Source organism: Babylonia areolata, chromosome 7 (assembly GCF_041734735.1).
Source record: "Babylonia areolata isolate BAREFJ2019XMU chromosome 7, ASM4173473v1, whole genome shotgun sequence".
Classification (NCBI taxonomy): Eukaryota; Metazoa; Mollusca; class Gastropoda; order Neogastropoda; family Buccinidae; genus Babylonia; species Babylonia areolata.
In genome coordinates, this window is record NC_134882.1 from 12976047 (window position 1) to 13002980 (window position 26934).

The 26934-nt window shown below is 43.6% G+C and overlaps 1 protein-coding gene and 1 non-coding gene across 2 annotated transcripts in view; one reads left to right on the forward strand and one right to left on the reverse strand.

The window, feature by feature from the left end:
• Positions 1-700: 700 nt before the first annotated feature.
• LOC143283722 (uncharacterized) overlaps positions 701-26934 on the reverse strand; it is a 27229-nt gene continuing 995 nt past the window's right edge. The window contains exons 2-20 of the mRNA XM_076589992.1: positions 26008-26842; positions 24160-24538; positions 23450-23520; positions 22754-22871; positions 20830-20904; positions 19925-20013; positions 16695-16857; positions 15007-15090; positions 12416-12480; positions 11704-11781; positions 8980-9040; positions 8288-8429; positions 7520-7614; positions 6689-6811; positions 6044-6146; positions 4630-4661; positions 4059-4136; positions 1877-2011; positions 701-916 (exon numbers count right to left, since the gene is read on the reverse strand). Coding sequence (XP_076446107.1) covers positions 776-916; positions 1877-2011; positions 4059-4136; positions 4630-4661; positions 6044-6146; positions 6689-6811; positions 7520-7614; positions 8288-8429; positions 8980-9040; positions 11704-11781; positions 12416-12480; positions 15007-15090; positions 16695-16857; positions 19925-20013; positions 20830-20904; positions 22754-22871; positions 23450-23520; positions 24160-24538; positions 26008-26528 — 2553 coding nt within the window. The 5' untranslated portion in view covers positions 26529-26842 and the 3' untranslated portion in view covers positions 701-775. The remainder of the gene's footprint in view (positions 917-1876; positions 2012-4058; positions 4137-4629; positions 4662-6043; positions 6147-6688; positions 6812-7519; positions 7615-8287; positions 8430-8979; positions 9041-11703; positions 11782-12415; positions 12481-15006; positions 15091-16694; positions 16858-19924; positions 20014-20829; positions 20905-22753; positions 22872-23449; positions 23521-24159; positions 24539-26007; positions 26843-26934) is intronic.
• Positions 18531-18612, forward strand: Trnas-cga (transfer RNA serine (anticodon CGA)). The gene has a single exon. It is a non-coding gene; the product is annotated as a tRNA-Ser (tRNA).

Genomic DNA, 26934 nt, shown 5'->3' on the forward strand with positions numbered 1-26934 from the left:
CCAGCGTGTGTGTCATTTTAATGAGAGGCCAGACCATTACGACTATGTGTTAGTGGTGTTTCTGCAATGCTCGCTGGAAGGTATACGTGCTATGACTGAGTGTGCTGGCTGTGAGCCGCCTCCTTCACATGTTCTTTAAGATGTGAGTTTGCGAAATGACCTTGACCTCTTATCCTGCTTGTCATACCATCGTCAAGAGGATGAACAGAAAGGACCAACCACCATGTGTTATGTCTGCACTTTCGGTAGCTGAGAAAATACCAACGTTTACCACGAACAAATGACAGGATGACTATATATTCTAATTATATACGAGTAAAAAAAACAACAACCAGACAACATATTCTTATTACATACGCGAGTCAGAAACAGCTTTCAGTATTCTCTTAATATTGGTTTACACGAACCACACTCTAACGCTGTACTCATGCTGGGTTTGGAAGTGGCCCAATGCATTGGAAATGTGGTCGTGATGGTTTTTATTTGCTGCGTCTTCACTTTCCTTAATTATCACACCAATTTTTACACTAATAAATGAACGTATTTTTCCCCGCGAGTCCTTGTGGTGAGAGACGGTCAGAGAGAGAGCATTATTCGAACATTTGTGTGATATGTGTATATTCACCTCTGGTTTACCCGGTTCTTTTAAGCACTAATCATTATTTCGTCATGTTTACACTTTATAAATATAACCCCATAAAGTCAAGGAACTCTTCAGCAGAACATAACACAGATAATCTTACGGCATTTCCAACGGGTCTCAGCCAAGGGTCACTCAAGATGTAGACACAGGCTGCTGGTAGGTCCGCCCCTCCCGCGTGACCACGTGACGCACCAGCGCGTGCTTGTATCGGCTCCACTGCCGCCTCTGCTGCAGCTGCTGGTGAATGTCCACGGCGTTGGGGTAGATGATGCTCTGACCAGCACACACGCACAGGACACACATCACCATTTGCGCAACAAAGAGAGGCATGCGTGTGCGAAGATGCACAACGCAAATGATTTTGCGCGCGCGCGCGCGCGCGCGCACACACACACAAAGCATGCACGTGCGAACTCCATTCCCCGCCGAAACAGCACATACACATGCATACCTGTGCAAACACGCTCATGCATACAACAGACGTACACACACATACACACTTGTTTTCGACTGAAAGCATACTTTAGAACATACACATTTGAAAGCGACCACACTAAATGCGTGTGCGCGTTAATTTTCGTATCTTTTTAACGATATAATAATAATACGCTAAACATGTAACGCCTAACCTGTAGTCCACAAAAATAAGAAATCAGCAACATGACACTTTATTATTACACCATATACTGAACTTTACCATACAGGACGCTTTATACAGAGCTACGATACCATACAGGACACTTTATATAGAACAGTAACACCACACATGAATACATAAAACAATTCCAAATATGGTACTATGAACAGAACTATATTACGATACAAAACACTTCAGGCAGAACTTGAATCAGAGCTGCAGTAGTGTGGGTGACACATTATACAGATCTCTAACGCTTTATACAGAACTACATTATTACCACACATGACACTTAATGCAGAATCATAATACTATACATGACACTTCATACAGATCTATATTTCCATACACGACGCTTTAAACAGACCTATAACATCATACATGACTTTACACAAACTACAATACCACCCATGACGCTTTACACAGAACTACAATACCATACATAACAATAACACCATACGTAATGCTTTGTACCAGAGCTGTAATACCACACATAACGCTTCAAACAGATCTATAACACCCACTGGACAGAGCACAACGAGCAGTGGACCAGGATCACACTTCCCTGAATAAAACTCGATGAAAAAGCTGCCTACCATGTCGTTGACAATGCGGAGCACTCGAATGTTGGCGTGCTGCAAGAAGAGCTTCTTGGAGATGAAGAGGAGTTCTGCCCCCTGACTGACAACGCTCACCCGGGACGCCTGTCGTCTGACTAGCGTCTCCAGCCCCTGTTAACGCGCACACACACACACACACAATCCATACACATCACACAACCATACACACGCACGCATGCACACACACACACACATGTATATCCACACATCACATACATTTATACATATGTGAGCCTCATGCACGCACATAGCATAGGTCCATGACAGAAACAGGCTGTAGAAAGCATCAATACTGGTTTGAGACATGCAGAGTAAAGAAAACAAGAGAGGCAAGGCTTTCAAGACTCACTTGTGATAAATTAAGTCCCCTAGCATTAATTACAATTTCCCTTTTTTACTATCTGCACCAAAACGTTTGCAAAATAAATAAAACTTCCATGCTTAGCAAAAGAAGTTCCTGTTTAAACAAAAAATGATAATAATGACTGCTCTTGTTGTTGGGTCAGAATATCAGATCAAAGTGCCAAGTTTAGAGAATACAAAAAATATAAATATAACAGTAAATGCAGTTTGCATATAATTAGGCTTCTTTTTTATTTTTTTGTGCCCATCCCAGAGGTGCAATATTGTTTTAAACAAGATGACTGGAAAGAACTGAATTTTTCCTATTTTTATGCCTAATTTGGTGTCAACTGACAAAGTATGTACAGAGAAAATGTCAGTGTTAAAGTTTACCACGGACACACAGACACACACACACACGGACACACACACACACACACACACACACACACACACACAGACAACCGAACACCGGGTTAAAACATAGACTCACTTTGTTTACACAAAAAGAAATGCATGTTCTAAACTGAAAGGTTAAACCTTAAGTATACCCGAAGGCCGATTTTAACACTTTGTTTACACAAGTGAGTCAAAAATTAGAGAAGCTGTCCGTATACTCTTTAAACACACACACACACACACACACGCATACACACATATGCAGGGACCAGTACGTAAGCATGCACATATAAATAAATACACATGAACAGAGATACACACAAAAAGAAATGCATGTTCTAAACTGAAAGGTTAAACCTTAAGTATACCCGAAGGCCGATTTTAACATATTCAGAGAAACTGGCTAAGTCAAGGCAAAAATGCAACCAACTCAACAGCTCCTGCTCCATGTCATGGTTGTCTGCATAACACATCTGATTGCTTAAATAATTTAGTTCCATTTGCATTGTCATTGGAAAAAAAAGCCGAATTTCATGGTTGTCAGTACTGTGATTGTCTGCACGATGATTAAGATGATAAGTATTGTGATTGTCTGCACGATGATTAAGATGGTAAATATTGTGATTGTCTGCACTATGATTAAGATGATATTTGTTTACTTCAGGGGCTATGGCCTGATGAATTAACCATTGACATGTTATGTCTCTCTCTCTCTCTCCCTCTCTCTTTCTCCTCCCCTCCCTCCCTCCCTCTTAACCAGTGAGATGTTACAACTTTACAGGATTTTTTAATACGGTCACTCTAAGGTGTCGTAACTATCTATGAAAGTGAAAAGGTTTGTAAACAGTTTGTGTTCCATCAAAATGAATACTTATTAAGATATACAAGAAGGTCAGCACTGCAGTTAGTATATCAATTACGTAAGTCTGCCGAGGAGGATAAATTACATTTTGTGTTTCAATGTCCTGCATACAGTGATACAGAGCAGAATTTATCCTGAGAAAATAGCGATCCATGTGCATTTCGGTTAAACGATTATATAGATTTTATTATTAAATTTATGTGTGGATTAAAAACGCGCTGCTGTAGTTAGTAATATACTTTTTAAGGAGACGCAGTTCTCTGTACACGATTACGATTGTAACATATTTGTTCGGTCCCTTCAGAATGGACCGATGGTCTTCTGAATAAACATATCCGTTTCTCTCTCCGTCTCTCTTCTCTCCTCTTAAGGAAGCTGGCTATTCAACTGTAACCGTTTTACCTAAATAACTGTTGCAAACAGCCAACTTTGAAAGAAGAATGGAGCAGGCATCTAGGAATTTTTCTGGTTTTAAACTGGAGAATAAAGACATACTGTGACCGTTTTTGTTTACACACACACACACACACACACACACACACACGGTGTACTTACAAAGACATCACCAGAGGACAGCAGAGCTATCTGGGCAAACCCCTCTTTCTCTTGTCGAAGAAATTCCAGACGGTCAACCTGTGAAACAGGTTTTCAGAAGAGATGCACAGCAAGGACATACAGTAACAACTCTGGAAATAAAAATGCTTCGCGAACAATGAAGTATTCAAAATAGTGCAGCAGAGTACATTTGCTCTCTCTCTCTCTCTCCCTCCCTCCCTCCTCCCGCTTCTCTCTCTCCATCCCTTTTCTCTCTCTCCCCCTCCCTCATCCGGCCCCCTCTCACTCCCTCACTCCCTCCTCCAGCACCCCCCACCTCTCTCTCAATATAACTGAATTCAATTGAGACGAAATCGTTTCTAATTGTAGATATAATACTTTGTTTTTAAAAGTCCATCGTTTCCAAAGACTGTTAGAGAGAAAGACATGTGTACCTGTTCCATTTACTGAATTCTTAAAACGTGATCAGAAACGTTTCACGTGAGCACATCACACCACAACAGTCAAAAATACCTACTAAATCGTTTGCCAAAACAAACGCCCTGCTGTCTTGTGTGATTTTCTTACTCACGTTATGCACCATCATTGGCGTACAGCCTCGATCTGCAAAGAAAAAAGACGAAACAAAGTGATATATAAACTACTGAAGACTTTGTCCATATACGTTTATCATTAAAATGTAATTTCATTTTCCGTGTCAAGGTTAGTTGCTTTTTTTTTTTTAAGGAACAGTGACTTCTTTGAAAACAAACAAAATAACAACCACCCAACCTCTTGTTTTTGAGTAATCATATTCATATTTCAGCCAAATACCAGTGCCAAAATGAAATATCAGTATCTGGATGGTTGAAATCTCTCTAACGCACGCACGCGCACGCACGCACACACACACAGTTGCTCCCTCCCTCTGGGCACATTTTGTTTGTCATTAATGTCAATAAAATGGACAATTTCTGAATTATGCACCGAGTATACAGTATCATGAGGTAAAACACGTGTGTAAAGCACACCAAACAACTGAACACATTTCTGTCTGTTAAGCACAGATCAAGCCCTGTGTTGTCAGTTCAACGTCTCTCTCTTTGAAGGAACTAATCTCTCAGTCTAAATTTTCCCCTTCTGAAACTAACCGGCCATCCGTCACATTACCCCAATAATGAAAACACTGTCAACAACCTCCACTTCTGTGTGTGCGTTCCTACCATTCCTTTTTTTTTTTTCGTTTCCTTTACATCGTTTTTCTTCTTTTCTTTTCTCCTCTTCTTTTTGAATAGGTTTTCTTTCTCTGTAATGACAAATGTAAATTCGTTCTGTGTATGTATCGCCTATGTTCTTTCATATGCCGCCTTTTTATCATCAGACGTGCCAACAATTTGGGGATTTTTGGAGGATGTTAAAGTATTCTTTCATTTTGTACCTTCGTTATCTTAGTATTATCATTATCAAAGACCAAAGGGTCTTTGTCATTGTATTGTATTTCTCATTTTATGTCACAACAGATTTTTCTGTGTGAATTTTGGGCTGCTCTTCCCAGGGAGAGCGCGTCGCTACACTACAGCGCCACCCATTTTTTGTTTTTGTATTTTTTTTCCTGCGTGCAGATTTATTTGTTTTTCCTATCGAAGTGGATTTTTCTGCAGAATTTTGCCAGGAACAACACTTTTGTTGCCGTGGGTTCTTTTACGTGCGCTAAGTGCATGCTGCACACGGGACCTCGGTTTATGATCTCATCCGAATGACTTGCGTCCAGACCACCACTCAAGGTCTAGTGGAGGGGGAGAAAATATCAGCGGCTGAGCTGTGATTCGAACCAGCGCGCTCAGATTCTCTCGCATCCTAGGTGGACGCGTTACCTCTAAGCCATCACTCCACTTATTTCAGTGAAGAAAGTAAAAACACACCCACCAACCAACCAAGCAACTGAAGGAACCAACTACTGTCATGGCTGTATCCACCACAGTATTTTCCTCTATGAAGCCTCACACCTGGCTTGCTTTTGTGATGTTTGTGTTTGCACAGGACCGGCCCCTGCAGTCGGCACGCCCAAAAAGATTCCAGCGCCTCCCTGCCCGGGTCACGAGACTTCATCTGAACAGAAAGACAGACGCATAAACCTGCACGCATAATATGTATGAGCACATAAACACACTAACTCACGTGAATATGCTCGCGTTTGCGAGTGCGCGCACACACACACAAGTGTAGGCTATTACTTATGCATAGAATTTCTATAGTACCGTTTCTTATCTTTACTCATGTCTGTCTTAGTCACTTTCATTTTCCTGTTTTTTACCTCTTTCTCTTGATTCTCTCTCTCTTCACCCCTTCCTCCTTTTCCGCTCGCTCTCTGAGGCGTGCGCGGGTTGTGTATGTGTGTGTGTGTGCGCGCGCGAGAGAGAGAGAAACAAGCGAATACTGTATTAAGATAATCAGAGACAGGCGAATACGGGATACACAGGCGAATGAGGATGACACCTACAGATCACCTACTAGTAAGTGTGAGGGGGCAGCAAACCAAAAAATTCCCTACTACTCCTCCACACACACACACGCGCGCGCGCGCACCCACAAACATACACACACACAGTCCCACTCGAGTCTACCCCCCCCCCACACACACACACACCCACCAGTCTGTGGCGTCGCTCCCTGTGCAGGGTGTCGAAGAAGCTGCTGAGGGTGCGGCTCTTGAGCAGGGGCCGGGGGGCAGGGGTGGCGTACTCGTGCACAGGCACCCCGAGCTCCCGCTTGGCCTGCACGTGCCGTCAGTGTCATGTCATTCGTCAGCGTTTGACCCTTGTTGCTGTGAGTGCTCTGTGCTGTGCTGTGCTGTGCTGTGCTGTGCTGTGCTCTGCTGTGCTGTGCTGTGCTGTGCTGTGCTGTGCTGTGCTCTGCTGTGTGTGTGTGTGTGTTTGAGAAAGAAAGCGAGAGAAAGAGAGAGAGAGAGAGAGAGAGAGACAGAGGCTGACATCGATAACACTTTAATGTCATTGACAATACTATTCTTTCGGCAAGGGGACAATACACTAACAACCAACAATACTAACAAACAAGAGATAAAATAACCACAAAAAATAAAATAAAATAAAATAAAAATTACGAGACATAGAACAAAACAGCAAATCTTAGCTGTCAATGATTAACACCGACGTTCAGACTACATACTTTATCTGTTTCGTTCTTTCTTTCTTTTTTCAGTTTTTTTTTTTTATTTATAGAAAACAGTATGGTTCCGAACAGTCAACCTGTCACGTCACATTTGAATACATAGCGGTTAAGCACCCATTCTGTTCACACTCGCACACGCACAAATACATTTGAACTGGTTAATCAGCACGTAGCCATGCCTTTGAGAGAGAAAGAGTGGGGAGAGGGAGAGGGGGGAGGGGCTTGGGGGGAGGAAACGGAAGTGGGCGGAGGCACACACACACACACACACACACACACAGTGTTAGACACACCTTGACAGCAGTCTTGGCATGGCGATCGCCCATGACCATGGTCAGAAGGTCCACCTCCATGCTGTCGTGTACAGCACTCCTCTCCGGGTGTGTGCCTGTCACAGTCAGTGTAACACCACAATCATACACACCTCTCTCAATGGTATGGTAAGGGCGACAGGGGCAGAAAGTGGGACACACAGTGTGTGCATGCGTGCACGCGCCAGAGGGAGAGCCAGAGAGAAAACAGACAGACTAAAGAGAGAGTATGTCACATAACCAAAGAAGAATAAAGCAAATTCACGTTACAGTATAAACCAAAATAATGCGCGACAATACTAACACTGCAGACTCCCTCACAAAACAGCTGTTTCTCAGTATTCATACCAAGATCCAGATTTCTTTTAACAGGAAAGAAATAGCCCCCCTCCCCAACCCCAACACCCGATTTCTATCTATACTGCTGGCTGTCAAAACCTCGATAAAATAATCTCAAGCAATAGACCATAAGGCATTAAAAAACATAAAAGTAAATAACTAGGATTTTGCATAAATTCCGTTCGTTATCATCACCATCATTTTTATTTGCGTTATCATCATCATTATCATCATCAACATCACCATCCTTGGCTTGTAAATAACTAAGCTAATAAATATCAGTTCATGATGGTTAACGATAAAACTGTCTAAACGGCATGAAGACGGAAAGGAACGTGGGATGGACAAATGAAAGCAAGGGAGAGAAGAATAAAGGAAGAAAAAGGACATAACTATCCCACTTCCACCGACCCGGCCGTTTCCTGCCCGTGTCGGCCATCTTGAGGACCTCTGTGTAGAGCGGAAACGCCTTTTGAACTTCCCGGGAGGCTGACTCCAACCGCTTCCGGGTCAGTTCGCCGCTGCTGTAGCTTCCTATCAGGTGACACTTGCCCTGAACACAAAATTCACCGCAACGTTAATCAAAAACTACCGCTTATCCTAAGCGCTTTGGGTTACGCTGATGGTCAGGCATCTTCTCAGCAGATGTGGTGTGCCGTATATGGATTTGTCCAAACGCAGTGACGTCTCCTTGATTAACTGTACTGAACTTAGCAATAAATTCCAAGTTTAAATGGAAACATTCCAATATGCTGGATGATCAGAATGAGTAGATAAAAACAATTAATCAAAGTTATTAGATAAAATATTTAATCTTTCATAAGCAATATCAGCTATAAAGGCAAGAAAAAAAACAAGTGAGAAACACACAAATAAAAGCAAATATTTCACACTTTTAACAAATTACTAGTCCTTGAAACAATGGTCGCAGTAACAACGGTAAATGTTTCTCACTTTGAACATATCACAAGTCCTTGAAACAATGGTGGCATTAACAACGGTGACGGTCGTATCAGCAGCTAGGTAAATCAGCTGGCTGGACAGAATCACACAGGAGAAAAGACAGCAAAGACACCTCACTGACGTGACGCACGTGCGCTTACCGACATAACGAAGACAAGGTAGGCACACTGCTGTCCGTTCTTCACCACTGTCATTCCCGCTCTGCACACACGCAAAGAGCACGTGGATGATTTTTTTTTATGTTGATCTGATTGTATGTGTGATTTTTTGGGTGTAAACTTTGTGATGGCTAATTCCTTGGTGTGTTTTCTCACTATGGTGAATGTGATATAGGTATTAAGTGGAGTGATGGCCTAGAGGTAACGCGTCCGCCTAGGGAGCGAGAGAATCTGAGCGCGCTGGTTCGAATCACGGCTCAGCCGCCGATATTTTCTCCCCCTCCACTTGACCTGGAGTGGTGGTCTGGACGCTAGTCATTCGGATAAGACGATAAACCGAGGTCCCGTGTGCAGCATGCACTTAGCGCACGTAAAAGAACCCACGGCAACAAAAGTGTTGTTCCTAGCAAAATTCTGTAGAAAAATCCACTTCGATAGGAAAAAAAAATAAAACTGCACGCAGGAAAAAATACAAAAAAAGGGTGGCGCTCTCAGTGTAGCGAGGCGCTCTCCAAGGAGAAAGCAGCCCGAATTCCACACAGAAAAATCTGTTGTGATAAAAAGAAATACAAATATTCATTTGGCTGAGGTTTGGGTCTGTGTGAGGTGAGCCTGCGATATGCCTGTGTTGCTTTTTTGTACAAACATCTGACGGGCGCAATAGCCGAGTAGTTAAAGCGCTGGACTTTCAATCTGAGGGTTCCGGGTTCGAATCACGCCGACGGCGCCTGGTGGGTAAAGGGTGGTGATTTTTACGATCTCCCAGGTCAACATACGTGCAGATCTGCTAGTGCCTGAACCCCATTCGTGTGTATACTAAAGCAGAAGATCAAATACGCACGTTAAAGATCCCGTAATCCATGTCAGCGTTCGGTGGGTTATGGAAACAAGAACATAACTAGCATAAACCCCCCGAAAGCGGAGTATGGCTGCCTACATGGCGGGGTAAAAACGGTCATACACGAAAAAGCCCACTCGTGTACATACGAGTGAACGTGGGAGTTGCAATTCACGAACACAGAAGAAGAAGAAGTACAAACAAATGAATCTCAATTTTGTATATGTTATGGTAAAGCGCAGTGCCATTCTGAGATGGGCGCACTGTACAGGCACACTAAGGCCCTCTGGAGCCAGTTGCATTGCTCGGACGGAAGAGCCTAGTATGGTCGTAACCCGCTACTAATGTGTGTAGTATGGAACTGACCATTGGCGTAGTTCGGTCAACGCTGGCATTTAGTCACGTGTAACTGTCAAAAAGTTAGAACCAAGCAATGCAACTGGCACCAGGACACTTAAACAACCCTTTAGAGACCAAGTTAAATAACTCGTGTAAACAACATTTAAACCACATTTTTAGATGAGTCTATTATTGGGGGGGGAAAAAAAGTTTCAGTGGAAAATATGTAACGTCGTGTAACGTTGACTCGGTTATCCAATTTTTTTGTTTCTCCTGACAGTGCGGTGCGAGCAAGAATAACCGCTTCCTGGTCTCTGATGTCAGTGGGTACTGGCAAAAAGGAAGAAAAAGAAGAAAAGAAAGAAAAAAATGTTTAGATACATAAAAAGACAAAATTCACAGAGAGGAAAAAATAAAAGGGGGGAATAGAAGAAAGAAAAAAATACAGTAACAAAAAGCTTAGCAAGAAAGACAGAAGTGGAGTGGAGTGATGGCCTAGAGGTAACGCGTCCGCCTAGGAAGCGAGTGAATCTGAGCGCACTGGTTCGAATCTCGGCTCAGCCGCCGATATTTTCTCCTCCTCCACTAGACCTTAATTGAGTGGTGGTCTGGACGCTAGTCATTCGTATGAGACGATAAACCGAGGTCCCGTGTGTAGCATGCACTTAGCGCACGTAAAAGAACCCACGGCAACAAAAGGGTTGTTCCTGGCAAAATCCTGTAGAAAAATCCTCTTCGATAGGAAAAACAAATAAAACTGCACGCAAGAAAAAAAAAAGAAGAAAAAAAGGATGGCGCTCTCAGTGTAGCGACGCGCTCTCCCTGGGGAGAGCAGCCCGAATTTCACACAGAGAAATCTGTTGTGACAAAAAAGAGAGAAATACAATCAAAAATACAAACAGAAATGAAAGAAGGGTAAAGGAAAAGTCGGGGAGATGTGGAAAGAGGGAAAGGATATGTGAGCTCGAACACTTAACAAAAGAAAAGTAAAACTGGAAACATTTAGTACTGTAATTTATGATGTGTACTATCTAGATGACCCTTTGTGTGCGAATGTACATTGGTACAGGCGCAGAGAGGGAGGGAAGGGGGTTGGGGGGGGGGGGGGGGGGGGGGAGGGGCGAATAAATTATTGACAGAGTTGTCTTCACAAACTTTCTTCAGGCAATATAATGGTATTCTGACTGTTGCACACTTTATGTGGCCATTCTTTTCTCTTCTTTTTCCTTTCGTTTTTCTTTTTTTTTTTCTTCTTTTCTTTGTTGTTCATCATACGATTTCACGTCTCGAGGATGTAAACCTGTTCTTTATTTTGTTTCCATGTGCCAAAACAGGGCTTTTTGAATTAAAGTGAATTTGAAATTGAATTTTTCCAACTGCCCCCGCCCTGCTCTACCACCTTACTCATCCGTCGTTGTCCGAAAGGCTATCTGAATATTTTATCATCTTATATCATAGCTGTTTCCTGCGCTTGTCCTTCACGTGGTTTCAATCCGCAGAGACGAACATTTCCAGCACTTGATACTCACGGACAATGCTGGAAAAAGAAGCCTTCTGGGTTGTCGTAGAAAACATCACACGGAAAGTCTTGGAACAGCAAGTGCTTCCTGTCATTAAACAAAAAAATCAATTAAAACAAAAAAGCGATTTGTTACAACAGCTTTCCACATTTATTTCTATGTCAGTACTGTAAGCACGTGTGAAAGAAACTGACCTGCAATAATTCAAATCAACAGTTCAAATCATCATTTTAAACCTTTTTCTTTCCCGCACGACCTCGTACGCGTGCGTAGTGCGCGCGCGCGCGCGCGCGTGTGTGTGTGTTTCAATACAACTGTGAATGTGTGTGTGTTATAATCTGTGCGTGTATGCGTGTGTGTGCATGCATGTGCATGTACATGCATGCGTGCGTGTGTGTTTTCAATACAACTGTGTGTATGCGAGAGACTGACAGAGGAAGGGAGAGAAAAAGATAGACAGACAGACAGAGACAGAGAACAGAGATGGGATTTTTTAAAAACTTGTTGTAGGAAAGAGTGCAGGTTTGTGTGTGTGCTCGTATGTGTATTGCTTTCAAATGAACTCTCTCTGTGTGTGTGTGTGTGTGTGTGTGTGTGTGTGTGTGTGTGTGTGTGTGTGTGTGGCTGGGGAGGTACACTACACACTAACTTTGTGTCGCTTTGCCTTAAAGCCTGTCAAAAGTACACGCGAATATCTGAGAACAACTGCCTCGGTACTCACCGGCAGAGGTCGATGTTGCTGTCTCGCTGAACCAACAGAGGTCTCCGTATGATCCTGTCAAAATCCTGCACGTGTGAAAAATAAGTGCATCAACCCATAATACAATTTGGCGCAGATACAACATTCTTTCCGAAACTGCGCAGTACTGACACACAGCACTGAATTAGTTTACTAACCTTTCTTACTGCTAAAAAAAAAAAAAAAGCTATCGTTTTCGCAAAGATTTTATTCAAAAGAATTCACACCGTTCAAGCGAGCGAGTACACAGAATTCGGGTTACAAGATTTCCAACAGATCTTGTCCCTGAAAGGCATACAATATAAAATCAATAATTTTGTCTGAATTGCTCGTCTGTAACTGCTGTGACCAGCACACACTGGGTGACTTATAACAGGCAACTAATGATATTTCAGAGTGCCATAATTATTAATCACCTCAGTATTCAATGACGGAACGTGCATATATTCACACTTCTTCCCCTTTTTTCAATCGTTTCGAAGGCGAAGAAAGCTTTAAGTTGGTTAAACACTGTAATATATACTCTACACTTCTTTCCCCTGGAATGCCGTCAAGAGAGCCGATGAAAGAATGGAGGGGAAGAAATTTAGACTATATATTACATTGTCACTGATCAATTTACAGCGACCAAAAACAAACAAACAAACAAACAAACCCTAAAAAAAACAAAAAACCAACAACAACAAAAATACGTGTATGTGTGTGTGGTGGGGGTGGGGTGGGATTAAAAACGGAAAGCCTGAAGTTTTTGTACAAAACTACAAAACCTTTATCAAAGTATCAGTATCAGTAGCTCAAGGAGGCGTCACTGCGTTCGGTCAATTCCATATACGGTACACCACATCTGCCAAGCAGATGCCTGACCAGCAGCGTAACCCAACGCGCTTAGTCAGGCCTTTATCAAAGCAAAATGTTACTTATCAAAACACAGGAATTATGGAACACACAGCTATAGTTTGAAGAAAATTATACGCAAAACCTTCCTTCTAAGTCTACTGAACTGACAAGTTTTTCATACATTATCATACGCCTTTGTGACCATGACTTTTACCCTCTTCCCTTGAATTTTACTTCGGGTTATGCCATCAACACGCCAAGTTTGATGGCAGCTGGATGAAGACATTAATCGTGTCGAAGTCTCTCAACTTTCCAGAATAATGACATTGATCTACAACCCCTCACACAGATCTCCACATCGTCTTATGAGGGATGGCGGAAGAGGTCTAATTCACACCTACCATCCTTCAAAGTCTGTTGCCTCTCGCACTTGCACATGACGAGAAAATGCTAACGTTAGAAGTTTAAAACACGCACATACACAAAACAACAAAAACAAAGCAAACACACACACACACACACGAACACATTCATGCACATGCAAGTTTGCACGCGCGCGTAGACACACACATACACACACACGACAACCATGACCGGCGCTTCCACACACAATAACGTGAGTCAAGCAAATCCAACATGGCCAGGATACACTGACACCAATGAATGTGCCACGAGAGATACGCATTCCGCTGTCACATACACCTACCTGTTACCAGTCACTGTCACCGCTACAAGTGTGTAGTTAACATGACGAGAGTAATCCATTCATCCACTTTGATATAATAATTTTTGAACAACAATTTCCACAAACTTGTCTATAAAAAAATATAAACCACCCATTTTCGAGGACCACTTCTCGTTTCTCACGCCAATCGCTCAACTGTTTTGAGCTCAAGGGAGCATGCGCGTTAGCCCTGACAAAGAACCGAGTTTCACGTGCACAGACCAGGCAGGTCTTCGGTTCTCACGGTCTCCGCTTTGACCGGAACTGTCGGGCCGTTTCGACAAAGGCTTTTGATTGGGACTGAGATGATATGATGTTTCTCTTGGGAAAGGAATTTGGATTTAAGACTTTCTCTTCCAGTTTGTCATGGTATGTTTTCATGCGTGGGTTCGGGGGCGTGAGGAGATAGACTCTCTCTCTCTCTCTTTGCTTTTTTCGTCAATAATTTTAAGGCAGTTCTTCTATTTATCAATTGCATATAATCATCATCGTCATCCTTCTTCTCATTAATAATAATAATAATAACAATAATAATAATGATCATAATGATGAAAACAATGATGATAATAATCATTATGATAATAATAATAATTATCATTATTATCATCATTGTATAATTATTACTATCATCATCATTATTGCAGTGGTGAGGAACTCACAACAGACGTGTTCAATGTGACATTTTCGGTCCCTACTGGCTCCGGCCGAAAAGCAGACCCGGGAAAGCTGTTGGGTACTTACGATACCCCTCCCCCCACCCCCTCCACACCCCCGCCCCCCACCCTTCACCCACCCTCAAATTAAGAAGAAAGAAGTGGTGTAAGATGTATGGCTCAGTCCGTAAGTTACGACGCCTCTTCGAAACTGAAAGTGACTGACTGACTGACAAGGGTAATCGATTAACGAGCGAGCGAACGAACGAACGGATGATGTGGGGAACTGGTTTTTTTTTTTTTGGTTCAGGTGGAGATTGGCAGTAATGTCCGCTGTCTCCAGTGGGGTGTCTACTCACCTCCTTGGCTACTGAAAGAAGCTCCACGGAGCTTTTACAGATGATGGTAGCGGTGCGTGGCGTTTGTTCCAGCAAGGCCAGCTCCTGAGGTGGGGTGTACAGGAGAGCAGAATTAGTAAAGTGCTCACACATGACAGCAGGTTTGTTCGGGGACAGAATGGTAGTGGTGGCAGTTGTGATCCTGTATTGTGCTCTCTCTCTCTCTCTCTCTCTCTGTGTGTGTGTGTGTGTGTGTGTGTGTGTGTGCGCGCGCGCGCGTGTGTATGTGTGTGTGTGAGAGAGAGAGAGAGAGAGAGAGAGAGGGAGAGAGAGAGAGTGTCGACGGTGTTCGCATGCGTACGCCCGTGCTTGCTTGCGTGCGCGATGGGGGTTGAGGGGTGAGCTATGTGAATTCATCCCCAAATAATTATACGAATTTGTAACCTTTAGTTCTTCATTTCCGTAAAACCATCTTTCTCTGATTGCTAAATGACCCCCTTTTCTAAATACCATGACATTCGTTTTTTCAAGATTAACAATCAATTGCAATCGGTCAGCTTCTCGTCAAAGACTATCTAGTTGATTTCTGAGACCAATAACCGTATCAGATAGCAATATTACATCATCAGTGAATAGTAACAGAAATATTTCAACTGCACCGGGAATTAATTGTATACCATGTTTACCAGTTCGGGATAATTCAACGGCTAATTCATTGATGAAAAAGGAAAATAGCAAGGGGCTAAGCATGCAACCCTGCTTTACTGCTATGGGACAATTGAAATAATCACTGTAACAACATTTATCACGCACACCGTGGCAAGATAACACACTGTCGTAAATACTTCTCAGAGCCCTATACATTTTGCCATTCACCCCATACTTCCTCAAAACCGCCCACAAAGCATGTTCCTATTCACAGAGTCGAAAGCCTTTCTAAAACCAACAAAGGCTAAATAAAGTTTAGAGTTCTTTTGCAAAAAGTTTTGTACAATGGCATAAAGAGTAAGTATGTGGTCAATAGTGCTATAGCCTGCTCTGAATCCCGCTTGTTCCTCAATGAGTTTATTTTTCTTCTTTTGCCCACAATGTAAGCCTTTTGTTTAAGATGTGTGTATATAATTTACTAACAACACTTGTTAATGCTACGCCACGATATTTGTTTGGCTAGTTGGCATCTCGTCGAGGGTGTTCGCATGCGTACGCCCGTGCTTGCTTGCGTGCGTGATGGGGGTTGAGGGGTGAGCTATGTGAGTTCCCAATGACATATTCACATGTACTGATAGCAATCTCCCTTCAGAGCACCACAACCTGTCCACCCTTTCCCATCAATCCTTCAAACATGAACACTGAGCATCCAAAACTGATGGCGTGGATATATACCTAGGTTCATCCACACCAAAACAGACTTCATACCAAGTGTATTTATATATATACCTATGTCCATCTACACCAAAACAGACTTCATACCAAGTGTATTTATATATACCTATGTTCATCCACACCGAAACAGACGTCATACCAAGTGTATTTATATATACCAAGGTTCATCCACACCAAAACAGACTTCATACCAAGTGTATTTATATATACCTAGGTTCACCCACTCAAAAACAGACTTCATACCAAATGTATTTATATATACCTAGGTCCACCCACTCAAAAACAGACGTACACCGGGTTTATATGTATAAACCCAGTCCACCCACCCCAAAACAGTCTCCCTCCTTCAGGTCAGACACTGTGCGGATGAACACGTGACCCGTGGAGGGGTGGACGTCCCGGATGTTGACCATTAGACTTCCGGTCAGCAGGATGTAGAAAGCAGTGGGTTGATGCCCTTGTCGCAGCAGTATGCGTCTCGACTCGTACCTGGTGGCAAACATCATCGTTCAGGAGAACTGCGGGACACTGAGTCGTGTGTGTGTGTGTGTGTGTGTGTGTGTGTTTTGTGTGTGTGTGTGTGTGTGTGTGTGTGTGTGTGCGCGCGCGCGCGCGTGCGTCCGCCACCCGGATGCGTATGTGTGTGACACTGAGAGGTGTGGGTGGGTGGGTGGGGGCTGGGAGAAACATGGTGCTTTGATTAAACCGCCATAAAGTCTTCAGCTCTTAATTACTTATCTTACTGATAATTAAATATTATACAGACGCACACCACAAACAGGTCAAAAGCCGGTAGGTACAGTAAAGCTCTTTTTCTGGAAGCTTCCGGTCTGATCAATACGTGACCTTGATGGTCTATTCCATTATTCATAATGCATGAAATCAGATTCCCCGGCCCCGCCATCCATACCCTAGCAATAGAAACCATACGGTGGAACATGACTGCTATGTGCCTGCGACCTGTTTATTTTACTGTTTAATAGCACGCCCATACCGATTGTGTGTCAATATACCCGTGCGTCCGTTACCAATATCTTTCTGTTTTTCTTTGAATTTTCACTTAAAAAGATGTACTGTCTGCTGCACGTCTCCGATCAGGTAAATACTGTCCCACTCCTGAGAACACACCACTCAGTGAAATGAACAAGATAAACTACTATATATATATATATATATACATACATATATATATATATATATATATATATATATATATATATATAAGAGAAAGATAAAAGAAAATAAGCCGAAAAACTTATTCGCCACAACCGCACTTGGCTGAGTCCTGACGATAACGATCTCCTGTCATAATTAAGACCGAAACACGTTTGAAGTTTTCCAATATGAATCATGAAATTGAAAAAGCGAACATCCATGAATTCTCGCATGCACTGACGACCACATCGTACCGTTTTTGTTGTTATTGTTGTTGTTTTTATTTATCATTATTTTAAAAAAAAAATGTTTTAATTAGCAGTTTCAGTATGAATGCTGTCTGCGATGATTAAAGGGAGGAAACTGTTCAAATGGTTGTCAATAATATCAGCCAGTAAGCAGTACTCACCTCCCCTCTACAGTCTTGCACCCAGTATCCCCCCCCCCCCCCCCCCCCCCCCCTCCACCCACCCCTTCCTAACACCTCGTTGTGCAAGCGTAAGTGCGCTTGTGTGTGTGTGTGTGTGTGTGTGTGTGTGTGTGTGTGTGTGTGCGCGCGCGCGCGTGCGTGTGTTGCCGTTGTCATGCGAACTCGGCTGTTTTCTTTTCCCATGTCCATGGCAACGCTGACTCGCACGAGTTCCGCTACACCAATCAAGTTTGGGTTCGGATTTGGAAGGAATCAACTGAACGTGTGGGTCAGGGTTCATGTTATTATATAAATGAGGCTATAAATAAGTCAAACCCCTGTGGTGTAAATGAATTGTGCAATCCTGTTCTTTCGATCCGTTTTCATTTTTATATCGAAAAGGAAGCGGTGGAGTTGTTCCTCTTGACTGATCGAGGTCAGACTGCATTACATATAATTAATTTTATCATTGAATTATGTCCATTCTATTCAAGTCCGTGGTACACATGCATAATACTGAACAGCCAAAAGCCAAAGAAAAACTACAAATGCAGTCCATATCTTCATGTAGATATAATCTCACCACTCTGTCAGGTTTGCTGTGATGGCCGAGTGGTTAAGGCGTTGGACTCGAAATCCAATGGGATATTCCCGCGCAGGTTCGAATCCTGCTCGCAGCGACAATTTTTTTTTTTTTTTTTCACCTCGATGGTAATAGTTCAAAACGAAATTGTGCATATTTCTAGTTTTGTTGTTCATATTTGGGGGAAAAAAAAAATCACTTTTAGAGCTAGTTATCTTTTCTTTATTTAAAACTAAACCAATGACCCACAATACCACTTACTGTTCATACTACTGCTACTCATACTGATACTACTACTGCTACTACCACTACAGCTACTACTGCTACCAAAAACAACAACAAAATGGAAGGGAGAAAACTCCCCCCCCCCGCCCCCCCACACACACACACACCCATTCTTTTACAAATTTATGATATCTAACGTTAAATTTTGCCTGAACTTTTAGCTCACATAGAAATGACACAAAAATCTATTTGTTACCATATAACTATATATTGGTAAATTACATAAGATCATAAGGAATATCAGTTGCAAGTGCGATCAAAACAAGACGTGCAGAATAAAAATAATTAATTGTTGACAGAAGTGGTAGCAATCTAAATATTCAAAGGTCTCTGGGAGGTGAAAGGATAAACTCGTCACCTTTGGATCTTCGCTAGTTAAACTCTAACTGTGACTGTGACTCTGTGTGTGTGTGTGTGTGTGTGTGTGTGTGTGTGTGTGTGTGTGTGTGTGTGTGTGTGTGTGTTTGAATCAGAGACAGACTCACACTCAACTGAATCCCAATCAAACCTTGACAAGGCTCATAAGACATACGTACAAAGTCACACATACCATTATACATAAAAGTAAGTTAACAATAAATAAAACAAAACTAGAAAAATTAAATTGAATTAATTCTCCGCGTGATGGCCGGCGTTTCTGCCAGCTGTGATAAACAAATGTGTGTGTGTGTGTGTGTGTGTGTGTGTGTGTGTGTGTGTGTGTGTGTGTGTGTGTAGACGTGCGCACGTAAATGATCACGCCAGTGTGTGACAAGTATACCTACACTGGATTTGATAAGATTAAAGTAACCCGTTTGATCAATGACGATTTCAGTTGTGACTGTGTCGCAGTTTTATGAAAATTACATTGCCGAACTAGTTCAGTTCAGATAGTTCAGTTTCTCAAGGATGCGTCATTGCGTTCGGACAAATCCATATAAGCTACACCACATCTGCTAAGCAGATGGCTGACAGGCAGCGTAACCCAACGCGCTTGCTAACGTAGTATGTACAAACACGTGCAGTAACACAGATGTTTTCGTGTATTTGACAGTATACGTGTTGTATTAATATGCAGCTTGTACGCGCCGCTTTCAGCATGCATGCGTGCTGGTACTTTTAGAAAAGACTTGAAGAAAACTTACAGCTCGTAGCGCATGACACGACACATCTGGATCTGCACGTGCACGGGGAAGTCACTGAAGCCACTGTGGCCTCGTATGATCCCCATGATCTGTGCAGGTAACCAGTCACTCACTCACACTGAGCGGGCAGACAGACAGACAGACAGACACACTGTGGCACACACACACACACACACACACACACACACACACACACACGGACAAAGTGACAGACAAACAGACTTACGGACAAACAGACATACTGACAGAGACACTCACTGACAGACAGACACATGGTCATACAGCCACACTAGCAGACAAACAGATACACGGACGGACAGACACACACTGACACTGACAGTCACATGGACAGACCGACACAGTGACACACTAACAGACAAGACACACCGATGGACAGACAGACACACTGACAGTCACAATGACAGACAGACACACTGACAGGCAAACAGACACACATGGAAATAGAGAAACACACTGACAAAAAAAAAATCAAACAGACAAACAGAGACACACTGACAGTCACATGGACAGTCACAGTCACAGACAGAGAGAGGGAGAGAGAGAGAGAGAGAGAGAGAGAGAGAGACAGACAGACAGACAGACAGACAGACAGACAGACAGACAAGTAGATAGACAGACAGAGACAGAGACAACCCAAGAGACGAGACAGAGAAACAGAAAGAGACAGAAAAACATATTAAGCACCATAACCACACACACACACACACACACACACACACACACACAGCGACACACACACACACACACACACACACACACACACACACCACAGCCACAAACGCGCAGTATCACGCACGTACATTCAGCGCATGTTTAGCATGGGACATCTGCACATCGCTTCACAATGTAAACCGCTAAAATAACTTGATTAATCATTATACCACCTGCTGTACGTGGTGGGCCGTGCGTTGCTGAGGGGGAACAGACAGCAGTTTTTCAAGCCGTGGTCCTCCGTTCAACTGTGAAAGTACGACAATCACACCGTATAGAAAGTCAAAGGTCATGCTTTGTGTGTGTGTGTGTGTGTGTGTGTGTGTGTGTGTGTGTGTGTGTGTGTGTGTGTGTGTGTGTGTGTGTGCGTGCGTGTGTGTGTATGTATGTGTGTGTGTGTGCGTGTGTGTGTGTGTGTGTGTGTGTGTGTGTGTGTGTGTGTGTGTGTGTGTGTGTGTGTGTGTGTGTGTGTGTGCGTGTGTGTGTATGTGTGTGTGTGTGTGTGCGTGCGTGCGTGCGTGCGTGTGTGTGTGTGTGTGTGTGTGTGTGTGTGTGCGTGTGTGTGTGTTGTACCCTAGAATTTAGGTCATTTTGTTTTCTATGACGGTGAATGATGATGGGGTTGATGACGATGATGCTAAGGTGGTCCATTTAGGTTCGGGACTGCTTGACAAGGATGTACTCTCATAATATATTTATCCCGGCGTCAACCAGGCCAAGAGATGACAGACACCTGCGGTGTTGGATCCGGTGCAACGCTTCCAAAGATGCAAGCGTGAAGTGGGTGACCCTCTACTGAGTGGTCGCATCCTTTTCATTTCAACCCATCGGACTCTCAGTTCAAGGTAGAAGCTAGCCAAGGGACGAAGAAAAAACTAAAAACAACCCCCAACCTGACCGCCTTTAATAGGGCTCGAACCCACGTCCTCCAAGTCGTCAGTCCGCGACGCTCACCAACCACTTTGCCGGACACGGCGGCTGGAGGGGTCGTGTTGTGTTGTGTTGTATTGTATTGTGTTGTGTTGTGTTGCGTTGCGTTGCGTTGCATTGTGTTGTGTTGTGATCTGCGTTGGATCGCATTGCATTGCTTTGCATTTTTATTGAACTGCACTGCGTTGCACCGTGTCGTATTGCTTTGCACAACATTGCATTGCATCATATTGCATTGTACTGCTTTGTATTGCATTGCATTCTATTGCATTGCAATGTGAAATGTACTGTGTTACGTTCTGTAGCGTTAAGGTCGTGTCACACTGAGATCGACAGAGAAGTGAAGAAAAAAAAAGGGACATCCATTCTGTCAGCGTGCCTGCAAGATGCAGTGACAGGGGGGGAGGGGGGGCATTTCTCTTAGTCCAACAGAATCAGCCTCTGAATGAAAAGTGAAAGAACAAACCCGAAAGAACCTTTGTCATATATACATCTGTCCTTCCGTCTGGCTGTTTATCTATAGCTCGATCAGATGCACGCATGATAGACAGTCAGTCGTGTTCGCCTATGACCATCAGAACAGCAAAGGAGGCAACTGCTGCCCTAACAATCTGGGCTAGAATTTGATTATTGTGGAGAGGGTCTTGCCCAGGTTACATCCCCACTCTCTCGGCCAAGAGGGTTTCAGGACAATCGGCGCTGGGGTGGTTCTCAAAAGCCAACTCCCAAGACTGCAGCACTAAGAGTCAGTGCAATCTTGCCTTCTAGTCTAAGAGTCATAGTCCTTCACAAAAGACTCAGTAAGCTGTAAATGACTTTCCATTGCAATGGACAAACCATTGATCATACAGCTCTCACTTTGCTGTTGGCCCTAACTGTAAGCGACGAACGTTGAGCTATAAAGCTCTATACATCTGTCGTATTAATCCGGACTACTTTAAGCCTTTACTTTGTCAATCCCATTGCAGTTGAACAGATGACTAACCCTGACTCTGCTCGGACGTCGGCTAAGTGACACACCGATTACTGATTAGGTCAAAAAAAAATTTAAGGAGAAAAAGGAAGAAAGAAAGAAAGAAAGAAAATGCACACATACAAGACACTTATACAGACAGACAGACAGACATTAACAAACAGACAAGGCAGACAGATAGTGTTGTGGCTCACAGGCTGAGCCCTGGTGAAGTGGTGCGGGTTGAAGGCCAGGTCTTGTCGCATGTCTTGCTGCACGTGCAGGTACATCTCCACAAAGGACCAGCCCTCCGAGTCGTTCCTCTCCACGAAACTGTCACATGTTAATGTTGATCTCTCTCTCTCTCTCTCTCTCTCTCTCTCTCTCTGTGTGTGTGTGTGTGTGTGTGTGTGTGTGTGTGTGTGTGTGTGTGAAAGAAACCAAGAGAAGAAAAACAAAATCTGGGTTATTACTTTCAACAATGGCTCATTGCAAGAGAGAGGATATGGGTCTTAAATCAGAGGGAGAGAGAGATTCAAGGTTCAAGATTCAAGAGAGACACAGACAGAGACAGAGAGACAGACAGACAGACAAAGACAGAGACAAAGACAGAAAAAGAGAGAGCATGCTGTAGTTCTCAATGACAAAAAAAAAAAAAAAAAAAAAAAATCATGGAGTTAAAACAATAAATAAACAAAAATTAAAAAAATCAACAGACAAATAACAATGAATGATGAGAAATGAATGTAATTTAGAAAAATACCTGTGGTGATGTGTTTTTCAAATGAAAAACACAAACAAAGAAACATAGAAATATGCACGCAATAATACAGAAGCCACAATACTAATTCAGAATAAATATGACTTCTTTTTTATGCTCATTATTGTTTATTATATTTCTAATTGATTACCTTTTCAGAAAGCCACACACTCTGACGATAATTTTCACAACCCTTGCCACACGTTGGAATCTGGCATAACTCTGGAAATATACATTAAAGATTTACATGTGTGTATGTGTGCGTGTGTGCTTGCATGTGTGCGTGTGTTTGTGTGTGTGTGCGTGCGTGCGTGCGAGTGTGTTGTGTTGTGCATAATAGTATAAGATCATATATATACATATATACACATGTATGTGTGTGTGTGTGTGTGTGTGTGTGTGTGTGTGTGTGTGTGTGTGTGTGTGTGTGTGTGTGTGTTCTCTCCATAGCATCTTTCCCCAAATTGACAGTCTCACACCCATTGATGCACACACTCACCCACTTACATCCCCCCTCCCAAACACACAACACAGGACACGCATGCTTGCACTCACATACAAACAAACATACATACATATTTACATACATACATACATACATACATGCATAAATTCTTTATGTATATTCCACACGCATACACTCATACACACACCTAAACACCCGACCACTCACCCACACACTCACCCACTTACACCCCCCTCCCACACACAGTCACACACAACACAGGACACGCGCGCATGCACTTACATACAAACATACATACATACATACACATATACATACATACATGAATTCTTTATGAATATTCCACACACATACACTCATCCACACACCTACCACTCCCCCACCCACCCACCCACCGACTCAGACTCGGTGATGTAGCTGCCGGTAGCGGGCAGGACGGCGCTGGGGGCCAGAGGGAGGAGCTGGTCCCCTCCTCCCTTCCCCCTGTTCCCCCTCCCCAGCTGCCACGACTGGCGACGGCCCCTGCTCCTCACCCCCGTCAGGCTGGGCCTGCGGGACCCCCCCGGGGACCCCCTCCCCGCCCCCTTCACCACCCCACCGTCCTGGCTGCTCGTGCTCCACCTCGGCTCCCTGGGGCTGACCGCGGGGGACAGGGGGGAGAGGGGGGAGGTCGGGGTGAGGGTGGTGGTGGTGGTGGAGGACAGGTGTGAGCGCGGCGATCGCTCCAGAAGCTGCAGGCTTCGCGTGGCGGGAGATTTGGGTTCTGGGAATTCCCTGCCATCAAAGCTCAGTTCGGTTCAGTTCAGTTACTCAAGTAGGCGTCACTGCCTTCGGACAAATCCATAAGCGTTACACCACATCTGCTAAGCAGATGCCTGACCAGCAGCGTAACCCAACGCGCTTAAAACCTGTCACCAAAAACAACCCGTGGTGCTGATGGTTACGGGTCGTCGTGTCGTTTCTCAGTTGTTGACTGGATTATAATCATCTTCTTCATCACTAAATGGTGTTTCTGATAGGGAGGAGGAGGTGGGGTGTGTCTTATTATCACAGTCATCAACACCATCACAAAATAACATTAACAAAGGATGTCGTCTCATCATCATCATCTTCGTCATTATGATCGCGGCCATCGTCGATGCCCTCACAGTCATAAAGTACCATTAACAGAGAACAGCTTTTCATGATTATAATAATCATCATCATCATCATTCTGTCGTCAATATCATCATCAATGTCATAATCGATCGATACCATCAGCATCTTCAAAATCACGTTATTTTTATAAGCCTGTTCATCATTAACACCGAAACATCGACGACGACAAAAAAGCAACAAAACAACAACAACAAAAAAAACAAACAAACAACAACACCCCCCCGCCCCCCTCCAAAACAACCCCAAAAACCACACACTCATTTGTCCATTCACCGGGTTGATCCACCCTCATAGCAATTGATGGCTACGTTGCTTCGAAATTTTCGTTTACTGTCTGTCCTCAATTTCTTAATTGAAACCAACAGTAACAGCAGCAACAACAGCTCCTCGGCAATGACAACAGCAACAATAACAGCAACAACAACAGATACAACAATAACATTAGCAACAACAAATCCATCAACCTCAATAGCAACAACAACAACAGCAATAACAACAGCAACGAATAAAAACAACAAGAAGAATAATAGCAACCACAACAACAGCACTAATAGCAGCCATATCAACACTGGCAACAATAACAACAGTAACAACAGCAAGAATGAGCGCAATAGCCGAGTGTGTTTAAGCGTTGGACTTTCAATCTGAGGGTCCCGGGTTCGAATCACGGTAACGGCGCCTGGTGGGTAAAGGGTGGAGATTTTTCCTATCTCCCAGGTCAACATAATTATGTGCAGACCTGCTAGTGCCTGAACCTCTTTCGTGTGTATATGCACGCAGAAGATCAAATACGCACGTTAAAGATCCTGTAACCTATGTCAGTGTTCGGTGGGTCATGGGGACACGAAAATACCCAGCATGCATGAACCACGACAGAGTCATCGGCAAGTCGATGTTGGTCGTGTAACGGAAAGAAGAAGAAGGACAGTAGTAATAACGACAACAGGGACAACAACAACGATGACGACAACAATAGCAGCAGCAACAACAACAAATACGATAATAATAATAATAATAATAATAATAATAATAATAATAAAAACAACAACAACACAGATGACATCAATGACGATGATGATACTCACTTTTGCAGCAGACGAGGAAAGCAGTCGTCCCCAGCTCTCTCCATGAAGGCTCCCAGTCTCACAGTGAAATCAGGGTCGGTGGGTTCGGGCTCTTTGGTGGGTTCCCTCAGATGGGGCAGCCTCAGAGGCCCGTTAGGGGTTCTCGGGGGGCTCTTCTCCTCCTCCAGCACAACGCCAGCAGCCTCGGCCTCCTTTCGGGCCCGGAGTTCCCCCGCTGCACGTGCTGAAAGGATGAGTTCAACCGTGCTGGGTTCCGAGGTGGGTTCGGGGTTGGCGGGAACGTGAAGCTTCAGGGTCGGTAACGGTTTGTCCGCTGGGGAGGTCTGAGCTGAGTTCGAGTCTCCAGCCACTACAGGCGATGCTACCAGAGGGGTTTGTGGTTCTTGCGTGGTCGGTTTTGTTTCTGCTGGCGTTGTTGGCTTTGCTGTTGGGAGGAGTGTTGAATTCGCTTCTTGAGCAGCTCCAGACACTTCTTCCCTTGAAGCTGCTGGGGATTTGTGTGGAGTGGGTTCTGCCGCCATTGTTCTGTCTTTACTGGGAAGATGCAACCGGCGGATGCCTCCTCCTGCTATTGCTACTGCTTTTGCTGATTTCTCTGTGCACGTATGGACTGCTTTTGCTGATTTCTCTGTGCACGTATGGACTGCTTTTGCTGATTTCTCTGTGCACGTATGGACTGCTTTTGCTGATTTCTCTGTGCGCGTATGGATGAAATTGTTGGAGCTAGACCCGCTGCTTTCGCCGCCGCTGTTGGTACTGATGTTGCTTCTTCATTTTCCTTGAAACGACCAGCAGTCCTTGCAGTGGATAGGACAGGACTTTATCTCGTTTGATTCTGTCAATAAAATGAATTGACATAAATCACGTGTCTGTTCAAATCACGAGTCAGAATTGGTATTCAGGATAATGCGGTGTTTTGCGTGTCGT